Source organism: Lepisma saccharinum, chromosome 4 (assembly GCF_977018435.1).
Source record: "Lepisma saccharinum chromosome 4, izLepSacc3.1, whole genome shotgun sequence".
NCBI lineage: Eukaryota > Metazoa > Arthropoda > Insecta > Zygentoma > Lepismatidae > Lepisma > Lepisma saccharinum.
Genome location: NC_139232.1, coordinates 77,248,097 through 77,264,987, shown reverse-complemented (window position 1 = coordinate 77,264,987; position 16,891 = coordinate 77,248,097). Strand labels below are relative to the sequence as shown.

At 38.1% G+C, this 16,891-nt stretch overlaps 1 protein-coding gene across 7 annotated transcripts in view; it reads left to right on the top strand.

The window, feature by feature from the left end:
- Positions 1-16,891, top strand: part of fmt (phosphatase 6 regulatory subunit 1-like protein fmt) — a 111,796-nt gene that overhangs the window by 30,697 nt on the left and 64,208 nt on the right. For all 7 annotated transcript variants that reach the window (XM_083120814.1, XM_083120817.1, XM_083120818.1 and 4 more), the window contains exons 8-10: positions 3,865-3,978; positions 9,094-9,253; positions 9,852-10,004. In XM_083120814.1, the coding sequence (XP_082976940.1) occupies positions 3,865-3,978; positions 9,094-9,253; positions 9,852-10,004 (427 nt within the window). The remainder of the gene's footprint in view (positions 1-3,864; positions 3,979-9,093; positions 9,254-9,851; positions 10,005-16,891) is intronic.

Sequence of the window (16,891 nt, the reverse complement as noted above, 5' to 3'; positions counted from 1 at the left end):
TGTAAGCAATTCTGGGTTTGATTCCTGCTGAATCCTACAAAATTTGTGTTTACTCAGTATCACAAGGACAATTAGGGGAGCTATTTGTAAGCATTTTTGTGTTGAAAAGTTAAAATCTGGCATGGAAAAGTACTGATAGAGGAGATGAAAGAAAATTTGTGATAAACCTGCAGGTCGTCACATTAAATACATTCCATAATAAAAACGTGGATTGCAGCATACAGTCAACTCTCGATACAACGACCTTTCACAGTTCCCAGGAAAAGGGTTGTTATTTCGAAGGGGTTGTTATTGGAATTTGCACCAATTTTCAGCGTAAACGGAGCTCAAACTGACACAAAGATGCCTTGGAGATGGTAACGCCATTTATCCTGGTAGTTATACAAGCTGTTATGCACAGGATGTGTGTTGTGAGAAGGAAAATAGAACATGAAAACGTTTTTAAAAAAAAGGATTTAAAATAATGTTACTTTCTTTCAGTTGTGCACAGTCGTTGCTTTTCCAGGAAATTCTTACAAGTCTAGTTCATGAGAAACCCGTTTGCACTGAGACCTATGGAAATGAAAACAATCTCTCGCTTATTGCAAGCAAAACTCGAAGAATCTTGACACCAGTCAGACTGGCACCAGCAAAAGTCGGGGAGATAATCAGGCAGAATGAATGTTGGATTTTATACAGGTCTACTGGAGCATTGTCTGTTACAAGATTAACTGCTAACATTAGATCTCTCAGGAGAAACAACACAACCTTTCTAGGAAACAGACTAAAAAAAAAGGGCAGGGTTGTAAATTTCATTCTGGTTTGGCTGTGTACAATAAGTCATAAAAAGAAGGTCACTTTTTCTTTGCTTCAACCAACTTCATTCACCCCCATCACCCCATTCAAGGGAGCAGTCCAAACTCCTTCCTTGACTTGCATTGTAATCCAGAGTGAAAAAGGAAACGGGCAACTAGCGATCTGTTTTCACCCAATGTTTATTCTAGGACACATCATTAAACAGCATCGCAGTCGATAATCATTCGGGTTTGGAATTGAATTTCACTTTAAACTGTATATTTAGTCCTGATTAGCCCATCAGCATAAAATGAACTGAAAGCAAGCTTTATGAAACTGTGCATTTTGTCATATCAAAATGGTAGATCGTTATTTACTCTCACTTTAGTCGACAATTTAATGTTGGATTTAGGAGTATTCTTGATGTCAAACACCCACTCCTCCAAAAGTTTTCTCCTTGAATAATGTCTTTTTAATGGGTCTCAGCGACCATTCCTACATTGAGCACTTTTTTCTTCGCATGAATAGTTCTGAAGAAAAGCGAATTAAATTTTCAGTTTTGCTTATCAGAAGGAGCAGAACATGATGTTGTTTTAACTCTTGTTTTCCTTTCTGGAGATCGAATTACGTTATCATCAAATCAAAACAGCTTTGCAAGATTCAAAACAATAACTTTTTCCTTCGCTCTGGATGAGTCTCGCTGCTGTTACCGGCAAGCAAGAACTTTGCAGACGCTAGACAAAACACTGGTGCCAGCTGCAGCGTAAGAACTAGGATACCGGCTGGAAGTTCAAACAACAGGTGGCGGAAGAGAAAAATCACAGCATTTTAAAGATAACGCAACTGTTGAAGATGGAACTTTTTACAGCACTGTGAAGAAGAAAGAAATGACCCTTGCTTTACGTTTTACCATGCAACAGACAATAATGTGGGCTATATTTCCTATGCAGACAACAGCCCTCCCCCCCAAAAAAAATTACCTGAATTCTGCAATTATCAACATTGCTGTGCACACCAGTGGTGGAGAATGAGCTGGGGGTAAAGGGTCACTTTTTTTTTTTGTTTGTTTACTTATTCTATGGTTTTTGTTCGCTTTCAAGAATATATCCTGAACTGGTTGCCCCATTTTACACGTCAGAGGAAAGGAAGAGGGGTGGGTCCACTTCCACCACTTCCACCCTCGCCTGTAATCAGCCCTGTACACACACGAGCAACAAAATCGTGGCTGAAGCAATCGGCATCGCCCCTCCCCCATGTTTGCTGACAGGAAAAGAGGGAGAAGTTAGTCAGCCAACGGAACACTTTTTAGCAGATATTACGACATCGACACAATTAGGAAAACGAATGAAGTGGGAAACTGGAGTTATGATGCACGTAAGATCGAAGTAAACTTTTGTGGAAACCTGGATGACAATGCAATAAGCAGGTTGACGATCTTTAGTTGGCCTATGTGGTTTTGATTATTCTAACAGTTTCGCTTTTTTATGAAGTGTTACAGGGAACAAAGAACACGTTTTGAAAGAAAACAGGTTACAGAGAACAGAGAACATGTTTTGAATGAAAGCGGTTACCGGAAGTTGTATGCTAGCGAAAAGGAAACAAGTCAAGGTCGATTTAAAATAACATCCAAGCACATTCGATCTTCTCTTCTCGCGTATCCAAGAGCAAGCGTGGCAAAACAAGCCTGGTGCATTGGGAAGCAGCCGTCGGGTGTGTGGTAACATTGGTGCACTTGAGGGAGGGGAGGGCAGAGGTCAAGTGCTATTGGATATCACTCAAGCATGGTGTAGTGGTGTCTATTTTTAGTTCAGACCTAATTATGAGTGGTAGAGTGCTCGTGAAGGGAGTGAGTGGAAAAAACCAACGCATTTTTCGGCCGATTTCCTTCAATTTCTCAACTTTTTTCTAAATTTTTCACGGTTCCCGGGAAAAGGGTCGTTATACCCAGGGTCGTAGAATCGAGAGTTGACTATTTAGTAAGGCGAGTTAAAAAGTAAGGGTGAACTGTGAACAAATGAACCTATCATTTTTGCACATATATTTCCTATGCATATATATTAATAACTTACGTTTTGCTAGTATCTTGGTAACTCCTGCGACGTTTCGGGACGCAACTGCTCCCTTCCTCAGGCTGCTCACGTTTAGGTTATGTATAAATCATAACCACGTCAAACTCTCCATAGGTATTTTTTTTTGTTTAACATTCCAAGGAGCAGTTTCTAATCAGGGAAACAGCATGGTAGTCTGACGTGCACTTGTAATGGGTTTTAGATTTTTATTGTTTTTTAACCACATACCTTTTACCAATCCTATACCCTGTACCTATGGAGAGAGCGACGTGGTTATGATTTATACATAACCTAGACGTGAGTAGCCTAAGGAAGGGAGCAGTTGCATCCTGAAACGTCGCAGGAGTTACCTAGATACTCGCTAAACGTAAGTTATTAATATATATATATATATTAAATTTGTGAGTAATTCGCACAACTTTCATCATGAATTCCCTATGCAGCTCGATTCACTTGTAGTGTTCCACTGTGATTCTGCATAGAAGTTTTTTCTCTTCTTCCAAAATTAGATGTGCAATGCTTCCTTTACTTCATCATGGATGTTCCACTCTGCTTAAAGAAAGTGCTCTACCGCATGTTGTTCTTCAATGGTGCAGTCTGCAACGGATTGCCCATATGTCCTCATGGCTGTCCCTTGATTAAGAGCCGAGTGCTGCACTGTGCATGGTCAAACTACCCATCAGCTATTTGCAGAGGTGTATTACCAGCTTCTCAGGATTCTTGTTACTTGTAATTTGCTTTTTGATTTGCCCTCATATATATGATGGAATATCACATTCCAATCAATGAGGTTGAATATCTTGTATTATAATTCAACAGTGCTATATAAAGTTTAGCTTTTTTATGGCCATACCTCTTATACCATAGAACACTACACTGAGGTCCTTTTCATGTCCTCATTATTATAGCATGCTTGTCGAATTCACTCGCAGCACACTTCATTCGTGTTATGGTAGAGTATTAACAGAGAAGTGAACTAATACTATTGTTGTAACTATTTTGTTTTAATTTTTACTTTCAGCTCTGAAACTGTTACTCAACTACTAGACCATATATTTAGTGGAGAGAAAAGTGAAAGCTGTATAGTTGGGGGAATTGGTATTCTTTTGGCCTTAATTGATCTTGGAAAACCTAGGTATGTTATACTGGCATCATTAAATATAGAACATTAGTCTGTATGTTGGGATGTAGTAGCCTGTGGTATTTGTAGAAATAAGCCAGTCTTGAATGATTGCTTACATTTTGAGTACTTCTTTATTTGTAATTGCACAGGGTCAGTGGAAAGTCAAGTGCCATCAAAATATTTAAAACAGGAAAAGTAGGCGTTAAAGCATTTTTTTTTATGCAGACCAATTTCTGTATATTAACATGTGCTACCTTGGATACTGCATAGCATATACCGTTGGTACGGGTAGAATCTTGTCTAAACGTGTCAGATCTTGCTCCTAGATTTTGTTGAGGAAAGTGGTTTTTGAAACAGGAAGCTGCGTGGCTATCCCTGAGCCAGGTAAGCCATGGTCGCAGCGAGAGGTACAACACACAGGAATCTAGCAGCAAGGGGATATTTTGATGTGGTTCATCAAGGAGGTAACACTGCTATGACAGAGCTACTCTTACCGAATGGGGTAAGTCATCCCTTATCTGTAATGCTTCCATTCTCAGTCAGAAGTGTTGGGTTTTAAACATTAAACATGTAATTTAATTGCATATTAGTTAGTACATCACATCTGGCTCTTTAGGGCCATCTCAGCCAAGCAACCTTTTGTAGTTCAAGGGTGAACTACAACCCTAATGGTTCGATCCCTAGGATCAAAAACAGGAAAGTAGGTGTTAAAGCATTTTTTTATGCAATGTCAATGAGTAATTTATACGTAAATATGCAAGTTTATTGGGCGTTTATAGTTACGACGGGGCGAACGAAGCTTCTCGATTTACAGATGTCACACTCTTTCACTCGGCTTACCTTGACGGCTCTGTTTGATATAATCCTTTTGGCAATGTTGATGCCCCTGGCGGCGTGATGAATGAGATGACTTCTAGGTGGTAAGGCTTCACACTTCTAGATCTCAGCATCTTCGAGGGAGGTAAGGGGTTGAACCCCCCATGTGGGCTCTTTCCCTCTCTCTACTCTATTGTGATTGTAAACAATCCCGGGCGAACTAAACACAACACTGATTGGTTAGACACAAGAGGCGAGTACTTGTAAGCGCGGATGGTTCCCGTAAGGTTGTGAAAGATGAACTGTATTTTTCGCTTCCCCGCTTATATATTTATGTGCTATTCCAAATGTTCATTATGATACCCTCTCAGTCTAATACTTGTTATATCGTACTCAAACCGTGGCATCTTACCCTTTTATCTTTGCCCGTGTAATTTGAGTTCCTTGACCTATCTCCCGCTACTCCTCGAAGGGAGACTACCCTCTCACCGGATCCATTGTATTCTGCACGGTCGCTCTACAGGGAATCTGTATGTATTGTCATCCACTCTCGCTCTTTAACCTTTAATATCTCCCTTAATTCACCTCCCATTATGTTGTGTTTTTGGGATTTTGTCGATCAGGATCTGATACTGGGCTGTCTTAAATTTCAACCAAATCCATTCATTGGCTCCAAAGCTGTATTTTTTTGTTTTCTTACCCGAGGATTGGCCTCCTCGCTCAGGAAACCGGCTTGTCATCTGTATTCCACAATGTAACTCTCGGGGAACTACCACAGTCCAATTCTTTTTATTGCTTATTACGGTGATTATTCTATTTACCTGATAGTTGGCAAGATTTGATCGTTATATGTTTACGACAGGGAAATTTCTCAGGAACGGGAATTCTGGATTCACAAATTACGTACTGGAAAGGGAAGTAGGGAAGATACAGCTGAAAGTGTGCGGGGAAACAGTGAAATCTGAACACGATGTGTAAACCAATTCTATGCTGATTTTCATTTTACATTTGTTTCTGTCTTCCTGATTTATGCTGTTTGAATAGAAATTTGCCAAAGGGAAAATGTTAAGCATTGACGATAATTAAGTAAATTAAAATTTAAAGCTCAAGCAATTAAAGCCAACCTCCGTGGTGGTGCGCTTAGCACAAATTCCTGCGACAACAGAAGTCCCAGGTTAGAATCCAGTCCAGCATGGCATGGGTGTTCTTTGTGAATATCCCTTTATCAATTTCATCACATCACCACTCATCCCCATCATCACGATTAGTCAAAAGTGTAAGAAAAGGGAAGTAAAATAACCTAATTCAACCAATCGGTCAATGAAGTAATTGAACTATTTACACTAGGGTGACAATAAAATAGACACCCATGATATGGAACACTAACATTTATTGGCAAAGCAAATACATAGGCTGTTGCTGTGAATGTGGGGTTTTAATACTTAGTTTTGTCTGCCTTTGTGAGCCACGAATGCCTGTAACCGACATGGCATGGTTTTCAAGCAAACCGTCAATGGTGCCTTGTGGTACACGTCCCCATTCCTCTGACACATGTTCGATTAACTCATGTTTGTTGTGGAGTTTCTGGTACCTCTTGGCCATGTTTTGTTGGAAAAGGTGCCACACGTTCTCAATTGGATTCATATCTGGCAATTGGCCAGGCCAAGGCAAGATACTGATCCCTTGCTGACGTTTCAAAACAGCTGTTTTTTTTTTGTTTGTTTTTTTGGCTCTGTGGCATGGGGGCACATCTTCAATAAAAACATACCGGGTTTTATCCATAATGTTGTGGAACACTGGAAGCAGTCCATCCTGCAAGATGGCAGTGCATTTTGCTGCATTGATGGGTCCATCACAAAATATGAGTGGCAAATGTCCACCATGCCAAATTGCCCACACACCATCACACTGATGCCCCCATATTTCACCATCTGCTTGACAAATCTGTCATATTGTATTCACATACAATAGCCGGCTTGAGTACGTTGCCATGGTCATCCAAGAAATTTCCCTCAACTGGTGACTGATGGATGTTCGTCAACAGGTACACCTCTCTCTTGTCTTTCCAACATATCACAGTCGAAGTCATTCTTCACCCGAACACGTAGGTCACCTCTCTTCAGCTTCAAGTCAGTCTTTGAAAAGTTGGGTGGGAGGCCTTTTCGTCGGGGATTGACGGTCCCGCAGCAATAGATACTTCTTGTTGCGAGATCATCAAATAGCTCTGGAGGGGTGTAAGGGGTGACCTTCCACGTAGGCGCCCAAAAGTCAACCTCACTTCCACGTAGTGCACCCTGGACTAAAGACTAACGAGGCTCTGGCGACTGGCACTGTGGCCAGTATAATTTTGTGTGTGTTGTCCTGTTTGTTGTCCTTGTGTGTGCTGAGTGCCCGTTTACGGCCTCAGCTTTTAACAGTAGTCAGAACATTTTAACATTTTTAGTTATGCAACGCTAGAGTTGTTATTTGTAATTATAAGGGGCTGTGACGGGAGCAAAATAGCCTAAGTGCTGACGCTCCCAAAATTTTAAATTCAAAAAATTCAAATTCAAATCAAATAGCTCTGGAGAAGAGAAGTAGTTGTCCATAAATAATTTATGACCAACTCCTTTCACCTTTTCCGATAACGCTACAACTAAATCATGCGTTGCTGATATCGTGGCAGTCGCTCTCTTCTTGTCCTTGCCTAGATATACGGTCATGTCATAGGTGTATCCCAAAGAATCACAGAGTTTGTAGATCTTGATCCCAAACCTCTTGTGGTTTCTTTGGAATATACTGTTTGAAGATGACTTTCCCTTTGTACAAGACCATAGCTTCATCAACTGCTAAATGCTCAGTAGGATAGTAGCAATTAGAGCTAAGCTCATTGATATTGTCAAGGAACAAACCTCATCTTCCACAGCCTGTCATAATCGGGATCTTGGGGGGAGGGGTTCTTCGTGTTGTCCTCAAAGTGTAGGAATCTGAGCAAGTGATAAAAGTGGTTACGTGAAATCTGTTGTCCGTAAAACTGTGTGTGAAGGTGGGGTTTTCTGGACCAGTAGTCTCGCCAACATAATCTGCGGTCATTTCCCATCAGTATTGTCAAACCAACGAAAGTCTTCATATCGTCAATGGTCATGTCACGTTCGGGCTTTGTCGTTGGGTGCTTTGTGATATGTTGGTGGTAGTACCTGTTGGTATCAGTCACCAGATGCTGGAAGATTTCCTCAGAGAAAGTCAAGGGAAAAAAGTCCAAGGAAGAGGATGCATCGTCAATGTGTCAAACCTTCAGTCCAGTGTGTCCTAGTAAAGGTTGGGGGTAGTTCTACCTGTTCGGGAAGGGGGTTGCCAGTCGGAAGGAGGAGGGGAAGGGGAACGTCTTTGTGACATATCATCAGAATCAGATTCTGATGATATATCAGAGGGAATGTCAAGCTCTTCTTCATCCCACTCGGAGTCTGTATCCATATCGTCCAGCTCATCTCGGATTTCATCAGAACGGAGATCACTGGGGCAGCCATGGTCGACTATAAGCCTTTTGGGGACACAGCAGGCACAAACGACACTAGCACACTTTTCACACCACAAGAAAAACACGTAGATGACAAAAAAGTCCTTGGAAGTCTGTCACTTGACTCAAAAAATATCCTTGCACTTGGGCACAAAACGACACACACCTACGCACAACTTTCACGGACGAAAAGCTAGAACGCAGTGAAAAATGAGCGCCGATTCCTGCAGCTGCTTGAAATTCTATTTTTAAACAATGCAGGCTAACCTGTGTTGCAACTTGTGCAACACTTATTCTCAAAAACAAAGGTTTCCTTCAGTGCACCTCGAAATTCCATTCTCAAAAGGCAGATTCAACAACCAGTCTTCCCCTCCCCCACCCCACCCCCTGCTTGCGCCCGCACGGAAAACTTTCATTTTGACATCGGATACTAATAAACATCGAATGCAGTTACCCGGCGGGAGTGAAAAGCATTGCTTTAGAACAACAAAGCCGGTCTTCCTTTGTCGTCAAAAATTTTCCCTTGAAAAGAGACTCAAAAGAGAAGTCCCTTTTCCTGCCTTTTCCCCTCCATTTTCATGAAGAAAAAAAAGTGCAAGAAACATTTCTGTTAAATACATGTGTTAGGAACAATATATATATATAAAAAATCTAAATTCAATCCAAAAATAGAAAAGTTATAACGTAAAAACTACGACCTTGACACAGCATCTCGATCGAGACGCTTGGGACCCAAAAGATTAAATATGTATTGTTCTCATTTTGATATAATATGGAAAGTATTATTGTTGTAACATCATATGTTTTCATTCCAGCACATCTAATGATTCTAATACAAATCCTTGTAACAATAGTGTACATGATGAGAATGGTTCTGGAGAAAATGAGAGGGCATTGAGTACAGTTTACGAAACTGTGATGTCTATTCTTCCAAGACTGAAAGATCTACATAATTTATTGCTTGATCCACCCCAAGTAAGTTGTTTGTTCCTGGTAGTAAGATAAAATATAAAGATAATGGAAAACTTCTCTTTTTAATGAATAATTTATTTAGTAAATAAGGATTGTGTGCTTGTTATATATTATTAATCTTTATTGAGATTGGATTTTAAATAATTTGCTATTTCACTTCCTGCCCAAGCATTGCCTTTAGCTGTTGAACTTCATGAATAAAATTATTAACAGGAACATTAAATATTTTAATGAAGCAAAAAATTCTTACTTTGGCATGTTCTTAATTTTATGAATATCATCTCTGTGTGTGTGTGTGTATGGGAGGGGGGCTAAATTATGATAGGCACATAAACTTGTACTTGCATGCAAATATTTTGGACCCCCTTTTGAGCAATCTATCACTGTCGTAAACACCTTATAATATGTATAACCATAAAAAAATAACAGAATTCAACTATACTAGAGACATTTTGTTACTTAATAACTGATACATATGTGGAGTTGTAAAAAATATAATTGTACAGGGAGTAATTAAGGTAGTATGTAAAAAGTGTGAATTTATTTCTTGATTTTTTAATGAAAAAGTTACTTTGTATGCAAACATTTGTTTATTTTGCAGAAAGCTCCCATCAAAACTACAATAGAAACTCTGGACCCACCATTAGGTACAACTCGACTTCAGGTGGCAAAGTTAATTTCTGCCTTAGTTGCTACAAACATAAGTGAGGTCAATAAGGAGCTTGCAAACTTAGGAACCGTGGAAGTATTATTGGTAAGAAAAAATTCTAGATCTGTGACACTTCTATAATACATGTCTATGCATACACATTAAGGATCCGACATGAAATATATGTGTATATTTGTAAAAAAATATAACAAGAAAATGGTAGAGTTTTGCATTAAATTGTTGGCAGTTTAAAGACATGTTGAAATGGAAAATTACTGACAAATTTACAGACAACCTGATAATGCCTATATCAATAAATGCTGATAGAGTAATGATTGATCTGTTTCATTGTCAGTACGTAGAGTAAGTGAGTGTGTGTACATACTCTAATTTTATGTAGTTTATGGAAATCAAAACTTTGGATTGATTTTTGTTTTAGGGTTCTTTTGTGATTAACATATCATCTCTGCTGAAAACCATTCTTAGTAGGGATGGAACAGATTAATCGGTACCCTATGCAGGCATATCGATGTATCAGTAAAATTACTTATTATTTTACCTATCTGATGTATCTATAAATATGTGAAAATTTAATGCAATATTGTACCATTGTGTTATAATTGTTATGGATATAAACACATCATTTCTATCACATGCATTTTCTTTTAAAGTAAATGTCTAAATATAGGTATTCTTTTCCATCGCAAAAGTTTGGTTTATCTTGTAATGTACATTTATTAAGGATGTCAGTGAACCATTTGGAATTTTATATCGGATTTGTAGAATATTCGTAATCGGTATCAGTACATTTTATATCGGTATTTTACCGGTATTGGCCAAAATTTCATATCGGCCCATCCCTAATTCTTAGTAACTTCAAGAGAATCAATATCAGCAGAACTTATTGATAAATGTGTAAAAATTGTGGTATAACTAAGCAGGAAACCTTGATATTGATACACTGTGCTAGTGCTCTTATCAAACCGTCTGGCCTCATTCACCACAACTTGGAAGTATTAAGAGTGATTTAAAAGTTAATTGAGTGTGAATGAATAACTAGTTTCATTATACCAGATATTGACTAGACCAGAACTTATATCAATATTTGATCATGCTGGAAATTTCATGTATACTATTTTCATAATTTCGGGAAAGTACATTATCAGGGTGGCGACAGACCTGGAAAACCGGGAAAAGTCAGGGAATTTGAGGTGAGAAAAAAAGTCAGGGAAATGTCAGGGAATATCGTCTTCATTGACTTCGAACACTCTTTTGACGAAAATTGTTATAACTCTGGCACTATGGGAGCAATCTACTTTGGATAACTTTTGTTTTGCAGCTAAAACATCAGCGCATGCAACCGTGTACAATTTAGAACACCGGACCGAGGAAGGGTGCTTGGGGGGGGGGGGTCACGTCCCCTGAAATTCAATGGAAAAAACATAAAAATCTGGAGTTTGCCCTCTCTTCTCCCACTATTTTGGTGAGAAGGCGCAAACGTTAGTATTCTTTTCAAAGAATGGACATTTCTCAAAAGAATGAAACATGTTTCTTGTTCTTGGGTGCCATACCAGTTGAATAATAAGCCAAAGTGTGTTGTTTTTTTTTTACGAAAAATAGGTAATTAACATTTTTGGAGGAAAATTGTTATAACTCTGGCACTATGGGAGCAATCTACTTCGGATAACTTTTGTTGTGCAGCTAAAACATCAGCGCATGCAACCATGTACAATTCAGAATGCCAAACCGAGGAAGGGGGTCTGGGGGGGCAACCCCCAAATTCCAATGAAAAACCTTCAACCGTTTTCTTTTTTCTTTGTTACTTACTTGTTTTCTGATTTTACTTCTGCTTTGAATATAGTACCCTGCTTCGGCTTGCGAGCTCTGGATTTATGGTACCAGACCGACCAGTCACTCGTAAGTCTTAAGTTAGCTAATTTGTGAAACAAGAAATAAACCACTGATATCTAATTTTACCTTGTATTGGAAAAAATACACATTAAAATCCAATAGTCACTACATTTTACAAAACCGTGATATCAACTTTTCTTCTAATGATGTTCTTGTGCCAGAGAATGTGATGTGTGATTATAACGCGACGCCCGGATACAGTTTGATCAATCGCTGGGAACTCGCAACGCGACGTCCGAATGCACTACTCCTAACCGAGGAAATCTTTTCGCGCCGAGAAAGTTAATGTTACTCCTTTTCTGTTACCCACCGCACTGTTCTCGTTCATTTTGCACCACTCACCCCATTGCAACTCTAAGTCTGTAATTGGTCTTTGCATAATCACACTATGCAATGTTATGCCAATAGCATTCAAGCTCTTAACTGCCTAGCGACAGCTTCTATTGCGCCACTATGCAAAACACGTTCACTGTAATCCAACACTCTTCCTACGCACTATTCCTGTTCTTTCAAATCACCATTTCGTCCTACGTGTGCGTTATTTTACGTGACCCAAAGTAATCGGTCACAATCTGCCCCTCCCTGGGCAAAAATAAAAATTTCGAGTCAAATGAGGAATTTTTATTTCTGTAGGTTGGTCCTAAATGATCAGTTCTATTTACTTTGGTCACTTGACTACCTCGGTTGGTTATTCACTTTTTGAACACTCCTCGTATAATCACTACACACGCATCATCATTCCCTATCACCACATTGTGTTGGCAAAATTTATATTTAAATTTGACATTTATTTTATACAGCACAAAATATAAAAGTACAAGATATAATATAAAAGTACAAGAGATTATACAATATTAGGTAAATCCCTTATTTTCCACCATCCTTTATCCTTTGAAGTAGTACACTGTTTACCTAACAATAATTAATACATAATAACATATCAAGTTCTTATGAAACACATTTCTCTAAATACACCAATAATATAACAAATACATAGGAACCTATATTCCAATTTTTAGCTAAAATATAAAATTATCTTTTTTTATTATTTTTTTTTTACATACAATAACTCGACAACACGCTTCCTTTCATTACACTTAAAAAAACCTAACATTCTTATCCTAAAAATTAACCTTTAAACATATTGACATTTATACAAGAAACTACACTACACTTTTTTTTTTAATCAACTAATAACTAAATATTCTTCAAATTGTCATTGAAAGCTCTAAAACTTAGTACCTTCTAAATTCAAATGAAAAGTATTTTTCGGTTTTCAAAACCTAGCCTATTACATTGGTAACACTCAATTTTTTACAGTACTCAATTTTCTTTTCCCTTGAACATCTCCATAACTTAAGGTTTTCTACATGTTGGTCACTTACCAACTCCTCAGTATCACAATCCAATAGATCAAAAACTCCATTTCTAGTTTGTTTCATACAATAATAAGGCCCTCTAAACAAGTCAAAATATTTAGCAATCTTTTTATCAATTAATGAACTATGCTTATGAGTCTTCAAAAATACTAAATCACCTTCTACAATTTCAGTTCTACCTACTTCTTTTTCAGCATGTTTATCTACAAATTTCTGTCTTTTTTCACAAGTTTTGACTTTCACCATTTTTAGTTTATTACTCCAGTTGACATTAATTTCATTTTCGATTCCAAATGTAGCTTTCAAATTTCCATCAATCTGTTCATTTAAATGTACTGAGACAGGAGCTTCTCCTAAAGTTTCATTTATGGAATAATTCAATAAGTTAACAATTTTACTAACATACAACGGCCAATCTTTATGCATGTCTTCACAATATATTCTCATGAGTCGGTTAATCTCCTGGTGAGCACGTTCTACTAAATTGGTTTTAGGATGATAACTGCTACAGTAATATATCTCAACACCAAACTCTTTCATTTTCTGTTTGAACTGTTTACTAATAAAACAAGATCCTCTATCGCAAATCAATCTTTTCGGTATACCCAAATGAACAAAGTAACAATTAACCAGCTTATCCAGAACTTTTTCTGTAGTAGCGTTTGGTATAGCGTAAGCTACTAAATACCTAGAAAACCCATCCAACACTGTTAACAAAAATTTCTCTCTACGAGGCCCAGTAGGCAACTGGCCTTGCAAATCTACAAATACTTGCTCCCTTACGGTATTGACATGCATACCCAATTTGGCTTTAACAGGGTGTTTATCTGGTTTAGTTTTAGCACAAATAACACAGTCATTTATCCAATTTCTCACATCCTTTCTCATCCCTCTCCAAACAAATGATTTTATCAGTCTATTTACTACTTTATCAACACCAAAATGTCCACATTGATCATGATAAACCTTAATCACATCCGCTACAAAAATTTTTGGCAAACACAATCTCCAATTTTCCAGAAAATGGTAATTTCTAGTCAACAGAATACCCTCTTCTAGTTTATAAAATTTGTTTACATTTATTATTCTTGATCTCATAACATTTCCCTCTACATTTTCCAAAATACTAATGATTTCACTCAATCTCTCATCTTTTCGTTGCGCCTGTTTTAATTGTTCCTTAGAAAAAGGTAAATTTTCAAGTTTCAGGTTACCAATTGTGTTAACAAACACTTTTTCTATTTCCAATTCCGGGTTGTTTCTTGACAATAAATCAGATAAATTATTTTCCACTCCTCTAACATAAGTTACTTTAAATTTGTGTTTTCCTAATTCTAACGACCATCTACACAATCGCAGATTCCAGTGTTTAGCGGAATTCAGCCATTGTAGTGCTTTGTGATCAGTTAAAACCTCAAACTCCAGACCTGATATATACATTTCAAATTTCTTTATGCAAAATAACACTGCTAGACATTCTAATTCAGTAATGCTGTAATTTTGTTCAGCTTTAGTCAATTTTCTACTTGCATAGTGTATCACCTTCTTACATTCACCCTCCATTTGAAACAAATAACCACCAATAGCGACTGAAGATGCATCACAACTAATGTAGAATTTTTTGTTAAAGTTAGGGTGACATAACATGGTTTCATTAGCAATTACCGCTTTCATTTTATCGAAACTTGCTTGTTCTATGGCTCCCCATTGCCATTTCTTATTTTTATGCAACAAATCAGCTATAGGAGCTATAATATTGGAAAAATTAGGTACAAATCTCTTCAACCATGTGAAACTTCCCAGTAACTTCTGTATCTCTTTTTTGTTTCTAGGTTCTTGCAATTCTAAAATGCTTTTTACTTTTTCAGGATTGGCCCTCACACCAGAACCAGAGATAAGGTGTCCTAAGAACATAACTTCCTTCTTACAAAATTCTGTTTTTCTTAACTTAACTGTCATTCCAGCTTCGTGCAATTTTTTCAATACAATTTGCAAATGTTTTACATGATCTTCAAAAGTACTATCAAAAATTAATAAATCGTCAACATATATTATACAAAATTCTGACACATTTCCCAAAACATGATTCAAAGCACTAGTAAAGACAGAAACGCCTGTCGTAATTCCAAAAGGTAATTTCTTAAATTTGTACATTTTCCCCTCAAAAATAAAAGCCGTACATGCCTTACTATTTTCTGTAAGTGGTATCTGAAAATAACCTGCCGACAGATCAAGAGAGGTAAAATACGTCTTTCCATTGAAATTTAACAAAATCTCGTCTAATTTAACTACAGGAAAACCTCGTTAATACGATATTGGTTAATACGAAGTACCCTTTAATCCGAAGTTCTTCCCATTCCCCAGCCGATAAGATAGGATTTATAATGTATTTCAGTACGGATAAATCGAAATACGGATAATTTTTAATACGAAGTTGTTTACAAGACCCTTCCGCAAAACTGGTTTCGCTTAATTCGAAGTAGACACCTGCGTAAGTCGACAAGAGAAGATCGAATGTGGAGAGAGCTTGGACGTTATTTTAACTTGACCTTGACATGTTTTCTTGTCCTAAGAGTTGCTGACAACTCCAGGGAAGTAGCCCGAAATGCCCGCTGGACATTGACATTCTTTGTCAATGTGCATGGGAGGTCAAGCTCTTTCCCCGCTGAATGCGCCACCTTGGAAATATTCACCAGTGCTAGATGAGAAATGCAAGATAAGATCGCACGAATGTTCCAAAATACAAGACGCGTGGTGCCTGGAAGTCTCACCCATCTGTCTAGCTCGTGAGCTCGAGATACAGCAATTTCCAGTGAGCGAGCAACTTTTGGCCTGGTAGCCGACAACTTCCGGTAACCACTTTCATTAAAAGAATGTTCTTTGGGCCCTGTAGAACTTCATTAAAAAAGGGAAACTGTTACAGATAATCAAAGCTGCATAGGCCAACTAAAGATCGTCAACCCGCTTAATGCGTTGTCATCTAGGTTTCCCGCAAAAGTTGACGTCGATCTTACGTATGTTGCAACTCCAGTTTCCCGTTTCATACGTTTCCCAACTGTGCCGGTCATAAAATTTGCCAAAACAGTGTTTTGTTGTCTGCGTGACTCCCCTTGCTAATTGTTTCGGCCACAATTTTCTTGCTCGTGTGCGCACACTGGCTCCTTTCCTTTGGCGTCTAAAAAAAAATCAAACAGTTCTGAATACCTTCTTCAAAACGAACAAAAACCGCATGATAAGTAAAAAAAAAAGTGACCCCCTTCCTTCTTCTACAACAGCTCATTATCCGCCACTGGTGTGCATGGTAATGCGATAATTCCAGAATTCAGGTCCCTCTTTCTTGTTTGAATGCAGCTGTCTGGATAGTACATATTGCCCGTATTATTGTCTGTTGCATGGTAAAAGGTAATACAAGGATCATTTTTTTTTCACACTGCTGATAAAAGTTCGATCCAACTGCGTTATCTTTAAAATGCCCATGATTTCCCTTCTGCCACCTGCTGCTCTAACTTCCAGCCGGTCTCATTGTGTTTACGCTGCAGCTGGCGCCAGTGTTTAGTCTAGCGTCTGGCGGTAACTGCAATGACTCATCCAGTGCGAAGGAATAAGCGTAATTGTTTTGAATCTCGCAAAGCCATATAATCCCCGCTTTTCTTCAGAACCATTAGCGTGCTGCTGTTAAAAAAAAAAAAAAAAAAAACCAAA